The 14,932-nt window shown below is 45.7% G+C and overlaps 1 protein-coding gene across 1 annotated transcript in view; it reads right to left on the bottom strand.

Moving 5' to 3' along the window:
* Positions 1-14,932, bottom strand: part of Shisa6 (shisa family member 6) — a 289,273-nt gene that overhangs the window by 265,801 nt on the left and 8,540 nt on the right. The window contains exon 2 of the mRNA XM_050162848.1: positions 1,128-1,288. Coding sequence (XP_050018805.1) covers positions 1,128-1,288 — 161 coding nt within the window. The remainder of the gene's footprint in view (positions 1-1,127; positions 1,289-14,932) is intronic.

Here is a 14,932-nt window from a genome sequence, read left to right as displayed (position 1 = left end):
ATATATATATATATATATATTTCTCATATAAAGTGGGAGATAAATACCTCCAAGACAGCTACAAAGAATAGATAATAGCATACCTATAAAAGTCTCTGAGTAATATTTAGACCAATAGCCCAATATATTACTGGTATTTGCAGGTTTGTTTTCTTATTCTTACACCTTATTGATCTTGTCCAAGTTACTGAGCTTGAGTTTCATTCACTAACCCATTACACAAGGAATCTTGCCCAGTTTCCTTCACAGTGTTATCATGATGATGAAATAAAAAAAGTCAAAGGCACATTCAGCCCTCCACATCTACAGGTTCTGCATGTAACTGCACATCCAACCAGCCACACAGTTCAACCCAACAGGAGTCATCCAACCATGCATCAAAGCTATTACCCCAAGCTGGACCTTACTGAATAGGTACACACTTTTTCTCATCATTATTCCCTAATGTCCATGCATAGTAAGTCTCATCATGTTACTATCGTATTAGATTTTCTCAGGAATCTGGAGATCATTTAACATATACAGGAAGATGTGTGGTGGCACTATGCCAGCACCAGACCATTCACGTTTAAGGGGCTTGAGCATCTGTAGAAGTTGGCACCCTCAGGTGTCTCAGCTCCAGTTTCCACATATATAAAAAGACACTTCATCCTATATCCAGGGAACCTATATCTCACAGGAAAGGGTCACGCTAAAATGCAGATACCATTGCTGTCCTTAAAAAGGACTCTGGGATTCCAATAGCTGAGCAGTTTCTCTGTCAGAATGCAGTCTTGGTTCCTACGCATCTGGCATCCTGGACAATGCCAAACCTTCCTGTCACATGGGTAAACGGGCAGCCATACTTTACCATGGCTGCTGCAAACTCTACTTCACATTAGAGAATCACACCAGTCACTAGAAAAATCACATATGGGCCACCAGTCCTCATCTGTCCCAGACCTGCTCTCTCTCATACCAAGCCTTCACAGGAAGACAGTCCCCAGACTCTTACAAAAAAGCCTGTCCTGTCTATTAAGACATCCACCACTGCACAGCACTTCACGACCAGCCCAGTCAAAGCAGAAACATCACAAGAACCTCAGAAAAGAGTCAATAAAACTACAAAGTGACCAATTCTCACTTACCTGGAGTCTGCTTAGCCGTGCGCACAGGGGTGTAGTGGTTTTTTGAGGTTGATCGGACCGGTGTGTTCTCTTTGGGAGAGGTATCGATGGCCGAGATGGTTTCTCTTTCACAGTGTGCTATGGGGATTGGTCCCTGTTGTCTGAGTATGTCAGCCAGAGCCCTAAATAAGGAGAGTACACAGTGAGCCTCGCTGATTGGGTGCACACAGCCACAAAGACGCCAGCTTACTACCACCGGCATTCTGTTGAATGTTTGAAAACCTGTAGAAGGAGCCAGAGATAAAGGCTATGAGCACTCAAAAGATGGTTTCATTTGCCGCTGGTCTACAGAGGTAGAGGAGAGAGGTTGGCATGACCCAAAAATGCTGTGAGCATAGTATCTTTTCCTACAATTTATTCCACATCTGTAAACCATAAGCCCTTTCAAAACACTAGTTTTCCTGATACCCATAGAGGCCACAACAGCATCCTCGGTATCTCAGAACGACCCGGGCTACTGGTCCTCCAGTGAAAAGGAGATCATTTTCTGTCAGGGAGCCCAACCTTTCCGTCCCCAAATACATGCCATGTAGCATGTATTAGAAATTGGTGACTCACGGAAGTGTAGCCTACAGCTCCTGTTGCAAAGAAAAGCATGTCTTAGGTGCTAAAACAAAAACCATAGATTAAAAAAAAAAAAAACAGGAAAAGCATCAGGACGCATGGATGGTGCAGACATGCAGTTTAGAGCAGGAGGCGTGTGCTCATGGGTAGACACACAGCGAGACTGCCAGGGCAGACACTCGGTGACCAGAGCTCCGGCTTTATTGACACAGACCAAGCTTCAACTTCCAAACAGGCATGTAGTGGGGACTCGGCAGACATCAATCACGGCAGAGATGGGGTAGGGTGGGGTGCCTACTTCTGTCCTCCAGGGACTCACAAGTTAAGACAAGTCCCTCTGCCACCAGGTTCTAAACAGGAATCCCTCATTTATATGTGACATGAGATACCCACTGGCCCTGGGGAAAAAAAAAGACACTTAGGATTGATGGAAGGGAACAGGAGGAGCATGTGGCAAGGCACAGCAGACCACTCCCGGTCAGTATCATTCCAGTTACTGGCAAAGCCCTATGCCTCCAATTTTGCATAAGTAGAGCCCAAACTCTCCCTTCTTCTCGGGTTCTCCCTAAGGCACGTGCCTTCAAAGCCTCTCCCATCTGAGATCTCCCAGCCCTTCCCACGGTTTTTTGTATCCCCATGTCCAGCTTCATCCTCATGAAAGTGACAGCCACGACACTTGATGGATATGTCTAAGGCGAGCTGTTTCTTTCCTCTGCGCTTCCTGTGACACAGTGACCCTGCCTTGAAGAGCATTAAGTTGGCAATCTTATCATTTAGCGGCACTTATACAGCAATTTCACATTTTCCAGATGCTTTCCCCTAGCTGGCTTTCCATTCTCTCAGCCTGTCAAGAAAGAGCAGACACTCTCCGCCTACCCCGTTCGCTCTGCTGAACTGGCAGCGAGGGCTAAGACAGAAGCCAAGAGCTCTATAAAGGAAACCCAGCTAGTTTAGGGTCCAGGCTAGAGAGCCATCCTTCGGGGCCTTGGAAGAAGGTAGGCATTGCCTAGAAAGAGAGTCACAGGAGAGGTCCAACTCCCAAGTCTGCCACTGCTGAGCCATGAACCACCAGTAAATCTTAGTCTTTGACACAGAAATTTAACAATTTTTCCCCATCAGTGAAATATGGGATTTATACAAAGACAAACTTTAAGATCCTTCCTGATTCTAAAACTAAATTCTTTCACGTATCTTTTTCAACTGCACACCCATGTTTGGTATCTTCATTCCTTCACCCTTTTAATTCTTAAACACGCCTTTCTATCACCTCTCTGTGGTTAAAAAAGACTGAATTACAAATTATGATAGACATATAGGTCAAAGGAATATAATTGAAAATTCAAGCACAAACTCCTACATTTATACTTAAATCTTTTTCAACAAGAAAGACAAGTGTTAGGGCTGGAGAGCAGATTCAGCAGTTAAGGGAGCATGTTGCTCTTCCAGAGAAGTCAGCTTCGGTTTCTAGCACTCAGGTTGGGTGACTCACAACTATTTGTAACTCCAATTCTAAGGGATCCAATGTCCTCTTCTGGCCTCCTTGGGCACACATATGGTGCACATAAATTCGTGCAGGCATACCCTAATTAAAAAACACATCTTTTTTTTAATTAAATAAATAAATAAAACTCCAAATGTCATTCAGTAGAAAAAGAACATTTTTCAAAAAAGTTGTCCTAGAGCAACTAGATTTCCATGCTGGAATCTTAATCTCACATTACATACAATTACATACAAATCAATTCAAAGGGATCCTACACCTAAATGTTAATCCAAGCACTATACACTCTTAAAATACAAATGCAAATCATCGTGGTTTCTTAATTTGGTGATGATTTCTTACACGTGACACTGGAAATACCAGCAACACAGCAACAGGAGAACACGTGGAGATATTCAAAACATTGGTATCTCAGAGGAAACCATCACGGGAGCTGACAGAATCCACAGAATGGGAGAAATGCTTGTAAGGCATATCTCATAAGAGGATAAAAGTCAAGAGCACTTGCTGCTGCTCTTGTAGAGGACCGGTGCTCAGTTCCCAGCCCCCACACAGCGGCTCATGATCATCCATAAGCCCGGTTTCAGGAGATCCAACTGATGCCCTTTTGTCCTCTGCAGACACCAGACAGGCACAGGATTTATACGCACACATTTGGAGAAAACACTCATACACATAAAATAAATTCTAAAAAAAAAATCTACAGAAAGAACCTTGAAAGTTGACAATAAAACACTCCTTGGTTTTAAAAATGGATGCAAGATTCAAACAGGCATTTCTCTAGAGTGATGGCAACGCTGATTCTTAGGGAAACGGCCCATAAAAGTCACATTGTGGTGTCTATGCATACCTTTGCAGACAGCCATAACCCAACAGGCAGTTAATGCCAAGTGCCAATGAGGATACAACCGTGACTTCTTCACACTCCGGTGCTGGGCATAGAAAAGCTCAGCTCCTTTGCTAAATGGTTTAACAGTTCCCCAAAATGCTAAGAACATAGCAAATGTATGGCCCAGCCTACTCCTAAGAGAAATGAAAACAGACCTGCACAGCGCTTGTGTATGGAGAAGGTTAATGGCATCATGAATAGTAACAGCCAAAGAGCAGGAGCAAGACAAGTACTCATTGGCTCATGGCTGGATAAGCAAACTGTGTTGTGATCACACAACAGAATATTAATTGGTCATAAAAAGGAAAGAAGTACTGATAGACACCACAGCACGGAAGCACCTCAAAACACGCCACCCTAAGTGAAAGGAGACACCCTGAAGCCTAGATTTAAATAAAGAAGCAGGCTGGATAGACCTATGGAGAAAGGGGGCTGCTATAGGTATGGGCTTTCCTTTGGAAAATAATACAAAAAGTTTAAACATTGGGGCAGCTGCTAAAGACAGAACGTATACAAACCACAATCTTGGACATTTGGAAATTTAAGGATGAATATTCCATTAGGTAAATTACATCTCATTAAAGCTAGTACTGAGGAAACGTCTCACTGATTTGCTTCCCATATGCTTAGAGAGACTCCTGTCTACTTTTCCGATGGCCAGGGGGAAGAATGGAGTCACGTGGTTAAACACATGATAAGCAGGACTGCTTCTACATGAGTGACTCTCAAGAGTCAAGTGATTGTGTTCCCACCTTTCTGTCCTGGGACAGCTGGCCATATCTGGAGACATTCTGGTTGTCCTGACAAGCAAGGCGGGAAGTGCTGCTGGTGTCTGCAGTGTGGCACCCAGAGATGGGGCTCAATATCTTGCAGTGGACAGGATGGCCAGCCCATCATGACAGTTACCAAGAGTTGACAGTGGTGAGGTTGGGGGGCCCCCAAGGGAAATCTGCTCGGAACTGGGTGAACTAAGTGGCTAGTTCTATAAACATCCAATCAAGACTGAATGCCAGCAGGTCTGGGGATACAGAGAGGCTAAAGACTCTAAAGTGAGTGTCCTTTCTGTTGGAGTCTCCATAGTCCCTCAAGTCTTAGCACTTGCCTGGATGTGACGCACAGAAAGGAGTAAGGTAGCCTGTCCAATGCCACACTTTTGTCTACAGGGGAAATGTAAGTGGGTTTTCCTGAGAGTCTTCTATCTCCCACAACTGTGGGGCCCCTAAAGTCCATCCCCCAAGAAGACCTGCTTAATGATCAGCTCCCTAAAGAGCAGCGGGCTCAGTGGATCTAAGTGAGTGAGGTCTGACTAACTGCTTGACAGTGAGTTAGAACTCTGGGCTACAGCTGACCTAGACCATGTGATTATAGGAAACTACTCCAGAGTGATCGTCTGTGGCCCGATAGGCTAGGCTGATTAGAATCTCAGTCCAGTGAGAGAGGTAGTGTTTTAGGTAGGGTTTCTATTGCTGTGAAGAGACACAATGACCACAGCAACTCTTGTAAAGAAAACATCTAACTGGGTGGTTTGCTTACAGTTTCAGAACTTAAATCCATTATCATCATGATGGGGATCACGACAGCGTGCAGGCAGACATGGTAGCTGAGAGTCCTACATCTTGCAGGCAACAGAAAGTTGAATGAGACACTGGGTGGTATCCTGAGCATATGAAACCTCAAAACCTGCCCCACAGTGACACACTTCCTCTAAAAGGCCATACCCACTTCCTAATAGTGCCACTCCCTATGAGATTATGGGGGACAATCACATTTAAACTACCAAAGGTGGATTAGCTAGAAATGTGTTTTTCAAAGCCCCTTTAGAGACCTCCTGACCACACACAATATCCACGAGGGAATAATGGCCAGGCATAAGCTCCTGGTCCCTATCGGGTCCTTAACATGCTTCAGAATTCAGCCTTTTCCCAGATGGAGGAGATCTGAGCAGTGTGCCCTGTCAGCCCCTCGTCCTGTCCCTCGGCTCAGTGACCTGCCTCTTTGCTCTGGTTCCTCTCTACCTTCCATTCCTTGCTCTCCAGGGTGTTTGATAAATATTATTCTAATTCTGAACTGTGTGATCCCGGCCTCACCTAATTAATTCGGATATGCCAGAGGAAATGGGTTAAGGCCTGCGCTACTTTCTAACCACAGGAAAGAAACCTGGTCACTGAGAAAGAACTGAGGAGGCTTTGTAAGAGTGGGCAGCAACTTTCAGCTACTGGGGGGACCCAAGCAGATGAGGAGGCAAAAGAAGGGGGAAGAAACAGGTCAGGGCAAAGAAAAAATAGGAGTTAGAGCCAGAAGAACATGAAATAAGGAAGTGGAAGGGGGAGAAGACGAGGAGGAGAGAGGAAGGAGAGACCCAGACCAGAAGCCAGAGAGGGAGAGAGGAGACAGAGAGAGAATCCAGTAGAAAAGGCAGGAGAGAAAATGAAAACCAGAGAGGGGAAGGGAAATAAAGAGAAAGCCATTCAGAGCAGCTTCCTGCTCGCTCCAGCTGGGCCTGCTAATTTAGCAAATGCCAGGTGATATCTGGGCATGCAGAAACAATTAGCAAATGAATGATTTGGGTCAAGTTTATTTGTTTGCTTAAAATCTCGGGTAATGTTGTCAATGGTCTCAAGGAAATGTGGACAGAAAGCTTTTTCAAAAACACATTCAGAGACAGGAGAGGGAACTGGGGGGGGGGGGTTAGAGAAAAAGAAATTCGGGAGAGACACAGAGAACTGGCCAAGTGAGGGAGCAAGGGCAAGGCTCCACCCCACCAGGAACCTGGTGTCCCATCATAGGTAAGGACAACAAATGCACTTGATTTAGGAAGTTGGGGAACACCTTCACTCCCAGTCCTCTTCCCCATCCATCATACCGGCTGCACTATCTAACATATCAAGCCAAGGACTTTTGCCTAAAAACTCTGTTTTCTTGCTGATTTCCCTGTTCCTTCTTCTGATAGTTTCCTGTCGTGCGAGCTTCTTGGAAGGAAGGCAGATTAATTGAGAAACAAATCCAAGTCTGATCCCTCAGCCGGGAAACGTGGGCCCTCCTCAGTCCTGTGCCTTGCACTTAGTCATCAGGATGGTGGAAATGCCATCTTGCCTTCTAAGAGCACTTAGTGTCTATGTGTGTTTTCCTGCCTAGCCCCCTGCCTTCGCTTCTAGAACTGTGACCTTTACAGCTGTAGTACCCAAAGTTTTACTGAGGATTTAAGGCTTAGAGTTCACTCAGCACTCAAACAAGATGGAACAGAAATCCAAAGTCTGGACTTCGTGACTTGAACCTGAGCATCCTTTGGTACACAGAGACCACCTCTCTTGTGTATCCCATTTTCTTCCCTCCTCAATGATTCTTTCTGCTCTCTCCAGACAGACTGGTGCCCTATTTTGCTTTTGTTTTTTTTTTTTCTTTGTCCTTTTTTTTTTCTGCTCTAAACACCATGACCCAAAAACAACTTGAGGAGGAAAGGGTTTATTTGACTTATATTCTAATCACAGTCCCTCATTGAGGAAAGACAAAGCAGGAACCTGGAGGCAGGAACTGAAACAGAGGCCATGCAAAAATGCTGCTTACAGCCTTGCTCCCCATGGCTTGCTCAGCTTGCTTTCTTATAGAACCCAGGACCACCTGCCCAGAAGTGACACCATCCAGTGTAGATTGGGCCTTCCCACATCAATCAATAGTCAAGAGAATGCTCTCACAGGCTTGCCTATGAGCCAATCAGATGAAGGCACTTTTCTCAACTGAGGTTCCCTCGTCTCAGATGACTCTAGGCCTTGTTAAGATGATAAAAACTAACCACTAGGGCCTGCTGATTCAGCAAATGCCAGGGGATATGTGAGCATGCAGAAGCTATTAGTGAAAGACTGGATCAAGACCAGTTACTCACTAGCTTGAATATCTACTGTACGCACTTATCCATCCATTCATTCCACCCACCCATCTATCCACTCCCATCCATCCATCCTCCCATCCGTGTAGCCATTTACCCACGCATCCTCTATCCTTCTCTGTCTCACCCGTTGACCTATCCATCCACTGCATTCGTTCATCCACTCATCTGTCTCCCACCCACCTATCCATCCATCCATCCATTTACTCACACACATTCATCAATCCCATTCTCCCCCATCGATCCACCCTTCCTTCCTTCTAGCCCCTCAATCACAGTTTTTCCCTCTTAGGTCCCTATCATGGTCTCTGAACAAGAGAACTTTAGAGAGTATTCAATCTTTAGTCAAAAAACCTGAGCTGGACCTCTGACCTCAGCTGCCTCTCAGCCACTCAGGTCTATTTGTCACCGTGAGTCATTAAGACCAACAACTTTGAACACCAGCTAATCTTTTGGTCAGATAAAAGCCTTAAACAGGCACGACTATACTTCATTAAATCCTGGCTCTGCGTGAGGCCAGAGTAAGGAACCAAGCCCTTCTCTCTTAAGCTCTGGTCTCTTGGCCTTTGTGAATGACCCAGTTTGAAAGCAAATGTGGCAAAGGAACACAAAATGAAACTTTAGACTTTCCTACCTTACTTTCCACCCGTCAGGAGATAGATGGTCAAAGCCGGGTCCTGTGGAATAAGTGAGAAGCTGGGACCCTTCAGGTCACCTTATAAGTCCTGGGTCTATTAATAACATTTTTGTGGGGACCCCAGAAAAAAGCCACGTGGACTTTAGTAGCAGCCTGAGTCGCATCAATGCTTCAGAAGGAAGAAAATATACTCCGTCCAGTAAGTTGTTCCACAGCAAGAACAAGACCAGTTGGACAGTCAGACCCCAGTCACGTCCTTTCTCCTTCAGGGAGGGAATGGGAAGAAGCTGATGGTGCTGAGGAGGTATGATAAAAGGCCAAGGTGATGGACTTGTCCACGAATAAACTACTGCAGCTAATGTCCCTAGTCCTGAGGACTAATGAGAAGACTCCTGTTTCTGAAGACATTTCCCAAGACATCCCTGACTCTTTGTGTATCCTAAATATAACTAATTCTTTTCTCTTGTCACTAAAAAGTTAAATGCTTGGTAAGAGGGACCATCAGCCTCACTTTGGGTCCTTTTTTGCAGAAAAGGCAAAGTAGAATGCACAGCTTAGGAAAGGGGACTGATTCTTGAAGCTGCAAGGCAGATCATGGAAGTTGGTATTGGTTTTTCCCTGTAAAGCTCTGGTATCTGCTTCTTTTACATTTCCCTAGAAGTGATGTATAAATGCTCCATTCCATCTAGGTAAAGGATTCCAGTTATCTGAGTTGCAAATAACTGAGTTCTTACTGGCACTGAACTTGAGGACAAGCTGGCGTCCTCTTTGACCTCTCCTTTGCCTCGCTCTTCTAGACAGTTGGGGTGTTTTTATCCTCCAAAATCTGCAGTCAGGACAACTGAAATGAACATATTTTTAATAACCTCGGACCAAGGAGAATGGCTTAATTTATGTCTCCCTATTCCCAGTTCTCTCACAGTCCACTTGAAAAACACAGCTGCTGGCTTTGTGTGTGCACAAGACCGCTCTCCTCACACAGAGGCGCAGAATGGATGTGGGGATCTCATTTGTTGGTTAACAATGTCTATGCATCTGCATTGAGCTGTTCTGCAGGTCTGAGTTGTCCCCAGCACAATTGTAATTCATCACGGCCAGTAAACATCTCTGCAAGGAAAGGGCAGCCTGCTTATTCCGTTTTTCAAGTAAGCAGAGCCAGTTGCTGCTGCCCCATGTGTGCCTGTCCTGAGGCTGCTGATAAAGGGCCAGCCAAGAGTCTATAGCATCTGTAGCCCCGCTCATTCCTAACAGCATTCTCGCCACGCACTTCCTCCAGACCCAGGAAACATAATGCAAATTTACCCAGGTCTAAGAAATCCAGAAGAATCAAGCCCAGACTTTCCAGCAATCTTTAGGTGATTTGAGAATGAATCAGATTTGAGTGTGTCAAGTGTTGCCACTGGCTAATTGAAAGCAGTTGCCAAGACGGCTTAGCATAACCACACAACTAACCACATGGCAACTAAGTTTATAAAAGCACCTTTGTGGGAGGTGCCGATTTATTGTAGAGTTGGTTAGTTTGGGTTGGTTTTGATTTTTTTTTTTTTTCATTTTGTTTGCTTTGCTTTTGCTTTGGCAGAGACCTCAGTCTCTAGATGAGCAAACACAGACAGCAGAGCCTGTTGACCAAATGCTGGGATTCTGAACTAGGGAACCTAAGTTGGGATGCTGGCCATCTTGGTACACTAGTACTCATTAATCAGCTACTTACATTCCCATGGCTCTGTTTTCTCATTTAAAAATTAAGCCATAGTAATAAGGCCTGTGTGTGTGTGTGTGTGTGTGTGTGTGCAGTCTACCTCTTAGGGTTATTGTGAAGATTAAATTCATTAATATTTGTGAAACACTTATAATAGAGCCTGGTGCCTTTGAAGCACTAAGTAAATATTTGACTAACTAAATCTTAAATGGGCTCAGCCTACAGAAACACAGCCGTAGCACAGGTGGAAGAAGGAAATCACGGGGTCTGACTCAACAAAGTTGACATAACAAAACTCTCAAATCACATGGTCTAGCCGTGGCCATAGTCATCTTGAGAGGAACTATCCGCAGACCCCATTTCCCACCACAGCCTAATGACCAGAAGTCCACCTGCTCACACGCCAGGTGCTCTTGGGCCCTGTACTTGGACTTGGAGAGGCAGGTGCAGAGAGAGTATGTGTTCCTGTGCACCAGGCCATGGCAGATCATGTTTTGCCTGTCAGCACTAGAAAGCACCAAGATAACGGCCCGTAGAGAGACAGAGGATTCACACAGGAGCAAATCCACGGATTACTCCGGGAGCTTGGGTGGACAGTCACATCAACCTGACTAAAGAAACAGTCAGTTGGTTTCCTATTCGTCCCTTCTCTTTTTTCCTTTCTGCTTCTCTCTACCTATCTTCTCCTTTCAGATAAGTTTAAAAATTATCATCATCCCCACGCTCAAGTAAATAACGTTAATTCAAGTAAACGCTATTCAGTCAGTCACTCAGTCATTTTCATTAGGCTAAGTACTGTCCCAGTTTGACCAAATTAGTCTCACACTTCCTGCACAGCCCTATTGATGGGACCTGCAACCAAGAAAAACTGCTCCCTTGAACTGCTTTTTTTCAACCAGCTTTCCTAAAGAGCCCTCTGAATCTTTAAGCTCTTTGAGTGACTAGGTTCCATATGTGGTTAGTATCCCCTAGATGGACAGCATCTGCATAGCCAGAGAGACTGGAAGTCACATCCCATGGGAAGGCTTCTATGGATATTGATTCAAATACTAGATCCTGAAAAGAGGATGGAGGGGCCTCGACTGTTGTCCTTGAGGAGGTGTTTTGCAGTCTTGTGGATGTGAGGAGTCAGTTTGGGTTCTCCAACGTCAATTAGAAAAGCATCCTAACAATAGACTAGACTGTCTGCAGAATAGGTAAATGGATGGACACCTATACCCCAAGAGGAGAGGAGATGATACTCAGAGGGAAGGGACTGAAAAAAGCATTATAAGTCCTTTTCTATCAAGAGGATCTATAAGAAGAACATGCTAACACCAAGCATCCTTATGAGGTCATTTGCAGAGGATAAGGTCTACAAGATAAGGAATGAATAAGGATAAGTGTATTCTCTTCCATGCCCAGGGATGCCTCTCTTTTAAGTGAAGATGTCACCTTTGTCCTGACTTTCCAGGTGTGTTGGGGTCAGGATGGTCCAGAGAAGCCCATAGCGCTCCAGTATATTCACCCATATCCCACATCTGGGTTAATAGACCAGAGGGGCCAAGAGACTCACTAAAGATCATGGAGACAGTATGTGACAGAAGCGGCCTGCTATCTTGACATTCAGAAAATGCTCCAAGACAGGAAAAGATGGATGACAATCTCCAGAAGCAAGAGGAAAGACCTTTGTTATCTGTCCCTTGAGAGTACATAAGCAGATGAGGGGAGGATGTCAAAGTTCTTTTTCTAAGGTGCCTGCTTCTGGCCATTCTCACAGAAGGTGTGGTGCTGCCTCCTCCTAACAATGGTGTTAAAACAGTGATTTAGGCATGAGTTCGTTAGGCCACTGAGCAAGATCCTCAATGGGAACAAAGGCAAATCTCAAAGTCCTCTGTCCCCTCTGTCTGAAGTTGGCCTCTGAACCCCGTTCTTCTCAGCGCCAGCTGGCCATCCTGCAGCTATGACATTATAACACTACTTCTCAAAGCCCAAAGAGTTATAGATTCTAATACGTAGGGAAATGAAACGAGAAAAGAAAGAAGGATAAGGGAAATTGGATATAGTTTCCAGAGGGAATTCAAAAGACTCATTCTATAGCAGTTGGGGTAGGTTAATCCCAACTGGTGAAACAGGACTTACAGAATGTATTCAAAAAATAACTGCCCATGTGCACGCACACTTGGGCACAAAACTGAAGATTCAACCAAGACCTTATGCATGGTAGGCAGGTACTCTATCCCTAGCTGTCTTTTGCCTTTTTGTTTTAAAAGAGAGTCTCACTAAACTGTCCAAACTCACTCTATATAGTTCAGGTAGATCTTGAACTTGTGGTCTTGAGGCTTCAGCTTCCAGAATAGCTAGTATCAGGCCCAAAACCACCAGACTCAGCCGTAAAATAACACTTTACTGTTCCTTGAGCCACTGTAGGGTTTTAAATGAACTTTAAAAATACAAAAAAATAAAACAAAGCTGATCTTTTGAAGGTATTTTTTGGGATAGATATGAAAGATTAGCCATTAGCATGCCAACTGTCTACCTGGCCTGCTTAGAGACAATCTGTCATCCGTGGTTGTGGTGGGGTGGTGTATGGCCCTGCACAATCTTGGCAGTCTTGTCTGAGATATTAATCTGCTCATCGTAGCTTTTTATCAGACAGAGAAAATAAAAAAAATTGTCCAGGTCCAATTTGGGTAAATCTTAAATTAGTGGCATGAGAATTGATGCAATTTAATGAAGTCACAGTTGGATGAATCCAAGAAGAAAGGCTGGAGGGGGAAGGGGTTGGAAAGACGAGACAGAAGTGGCCAGGCATCAAGAGCAGGACAGATGGGAAAGCAGTGGTGGTCGAGGAGACATCGCAAGTCACAAGACGATACATTTTAATGATGCCACTTTAAAGAGAAGAGAGAAACACAGCAGACTCTCTGCTTAAAGATCTGACATTCCTCCTCACAAATGCTCCAGGGTGCAGAGAAGAGGCACTCACTGCATGGACATGGGTCCTGAATCTGAAGCTGGCTGTGGGTCATCAAAACACCAATGGCCTGTGCTGGTTCCCCAAGCCTGTGGGCTGTCACTCCCAGGAAACTCTGTGCAGATTTCTTCTCTACACGCAGTCTTAAGTCAGAGGCAGCTGACTTAGGGGCACTGCCGAAGGGCAGCACTCCAGAGTCTTCCTCATGCTCTGAAGCAGCACCGGTGTCCTGCCAATCATTCCACGGAGGTGGCTTGATGGGAGACTTGCTCATCCTCCAAAAGAGCCGCCTCAATACCAGTGTGAGGTCCCAACTCCTCTCTCCTGCTGAAATCTGACCCTGACTCCAGAACTGGTGGTGGAGGGGAACCACTTCCCAACAACTGCCTGCCTGTTCCCCACCCTTCCACCCCCAGATCCATCTGCTAAATCCCCAGTAAAGAGCTTAAACCCCGGGCCCTAGGAAAGGAGAGGATGGAAGAAAGCTAGAAGGCACTCTCAGATGCCACTTAATCAATAGCCCATCCCAGGGCCCGTGTCCCTCCCCACGGAGCAGCTGGAGTGCAGGAAGAGGGAAAAGAGTGGGAACCACACTTCCCAGAAAAGGACATTTGGCCAAGAGAACAACCAATATGTCCAGAGGACAGGTGTCCCGAGTAATGAGACTTTAATGCAGAAGCTAATGGGGACAGGACATGAAACCAAATGCCAGAAAAACAAGGAATAATGAGCGTGTTTGAGAAGGCTACAGGAAGCAAAGACTCTTCTACCAACATCAGGGCACAGGGCCAAGGTTCTAGCCACCCAGAGCCTTGCTGGAACGTTAGCTCCCAGGGCCCTGGAGATGGGAACAGTGGCTTCAGGCAAGGAGGATCCTGGGAGAGCAAAGAGCTGGAAGGAGGTAAAGAGGACCGAAAACAGCGCTCTGCAGAGCTGGGTTCCTGGAGGCTGCTGAACCTGCTTCCACAGCCAGGGACTCTGCTCAGGTACCCCTGCTGTGGTCCTGCAGACCAGGCGTGTGGGTCCCACGCTGGGCTGGTACCCAGAGATAACAGCTGGAGGCCACACCCAGCAGTGGCTATTAGAATGTCTCAGGATCCTTTCCTCCTCCTGTGCCCTTCAGGGCAGAGGACTTGAGGAGGAAGGGAGCAGAGACTGGGGAAGGAGTGAAGTCTGGAATTAGCACAGCTAGGAGGGCAGAAATGAGGAAGGACAGTCCGAATGGGCATGCGAGAGTTGGCTGCAGCTCTCTCTTGCATGTGCAGCCCTGGGTATTATAAATAGGGAAAGGGGGCATGGAGGGACAGTGATAAATGGACCTGTTAGCGAGCTGTGGGTCTCAGTAATTAAAACTGGGGATGCCCTGAGGTCCATCCTCTCCCTAGACCTCATCTTTCCTCCCTTCCCGAGCTCCACTCACCTCTCTCGGAGGCTGTGACTCATGCTCAATTGCCCAGGGCTTCTTTCTAAGCCACACAAGGCGTTTGCGTTCTTTCTGATTTTCCCTCAATGGACTTCAACGTTTCATTCTGCTTCTTAGAATTCTTTGTATGCCTTCATCTCAGTCAACAGCATCCACCCTTGAAAGAAAACCCTCTCGCTGTCCTGGGCACATCTGTACCTCACATGCAGTCTAA

Source organism: Alexandromys fortis, unplaced genomic scaffold (assembly GCF_014885135.2).
Source record: "Alexandromys fortis isolate MF-2015 unplaced genomic scaffold, M_Fortis_MF-2015_v1.1 scaffold_84, whole genome shotgun sequence".
Classification (NCBI taxonomy): Eukaryota; Metazoa; Chordata; class Mammalia; order Rodentia; family Cricetidae; genus Alexandromys; species Alexandromys fortis.
The sequence above is the reverse complement of the archived record's forward strand: the minus strand, read 5'-3'. Positions and strand labels throughout refer to the sequence as shown.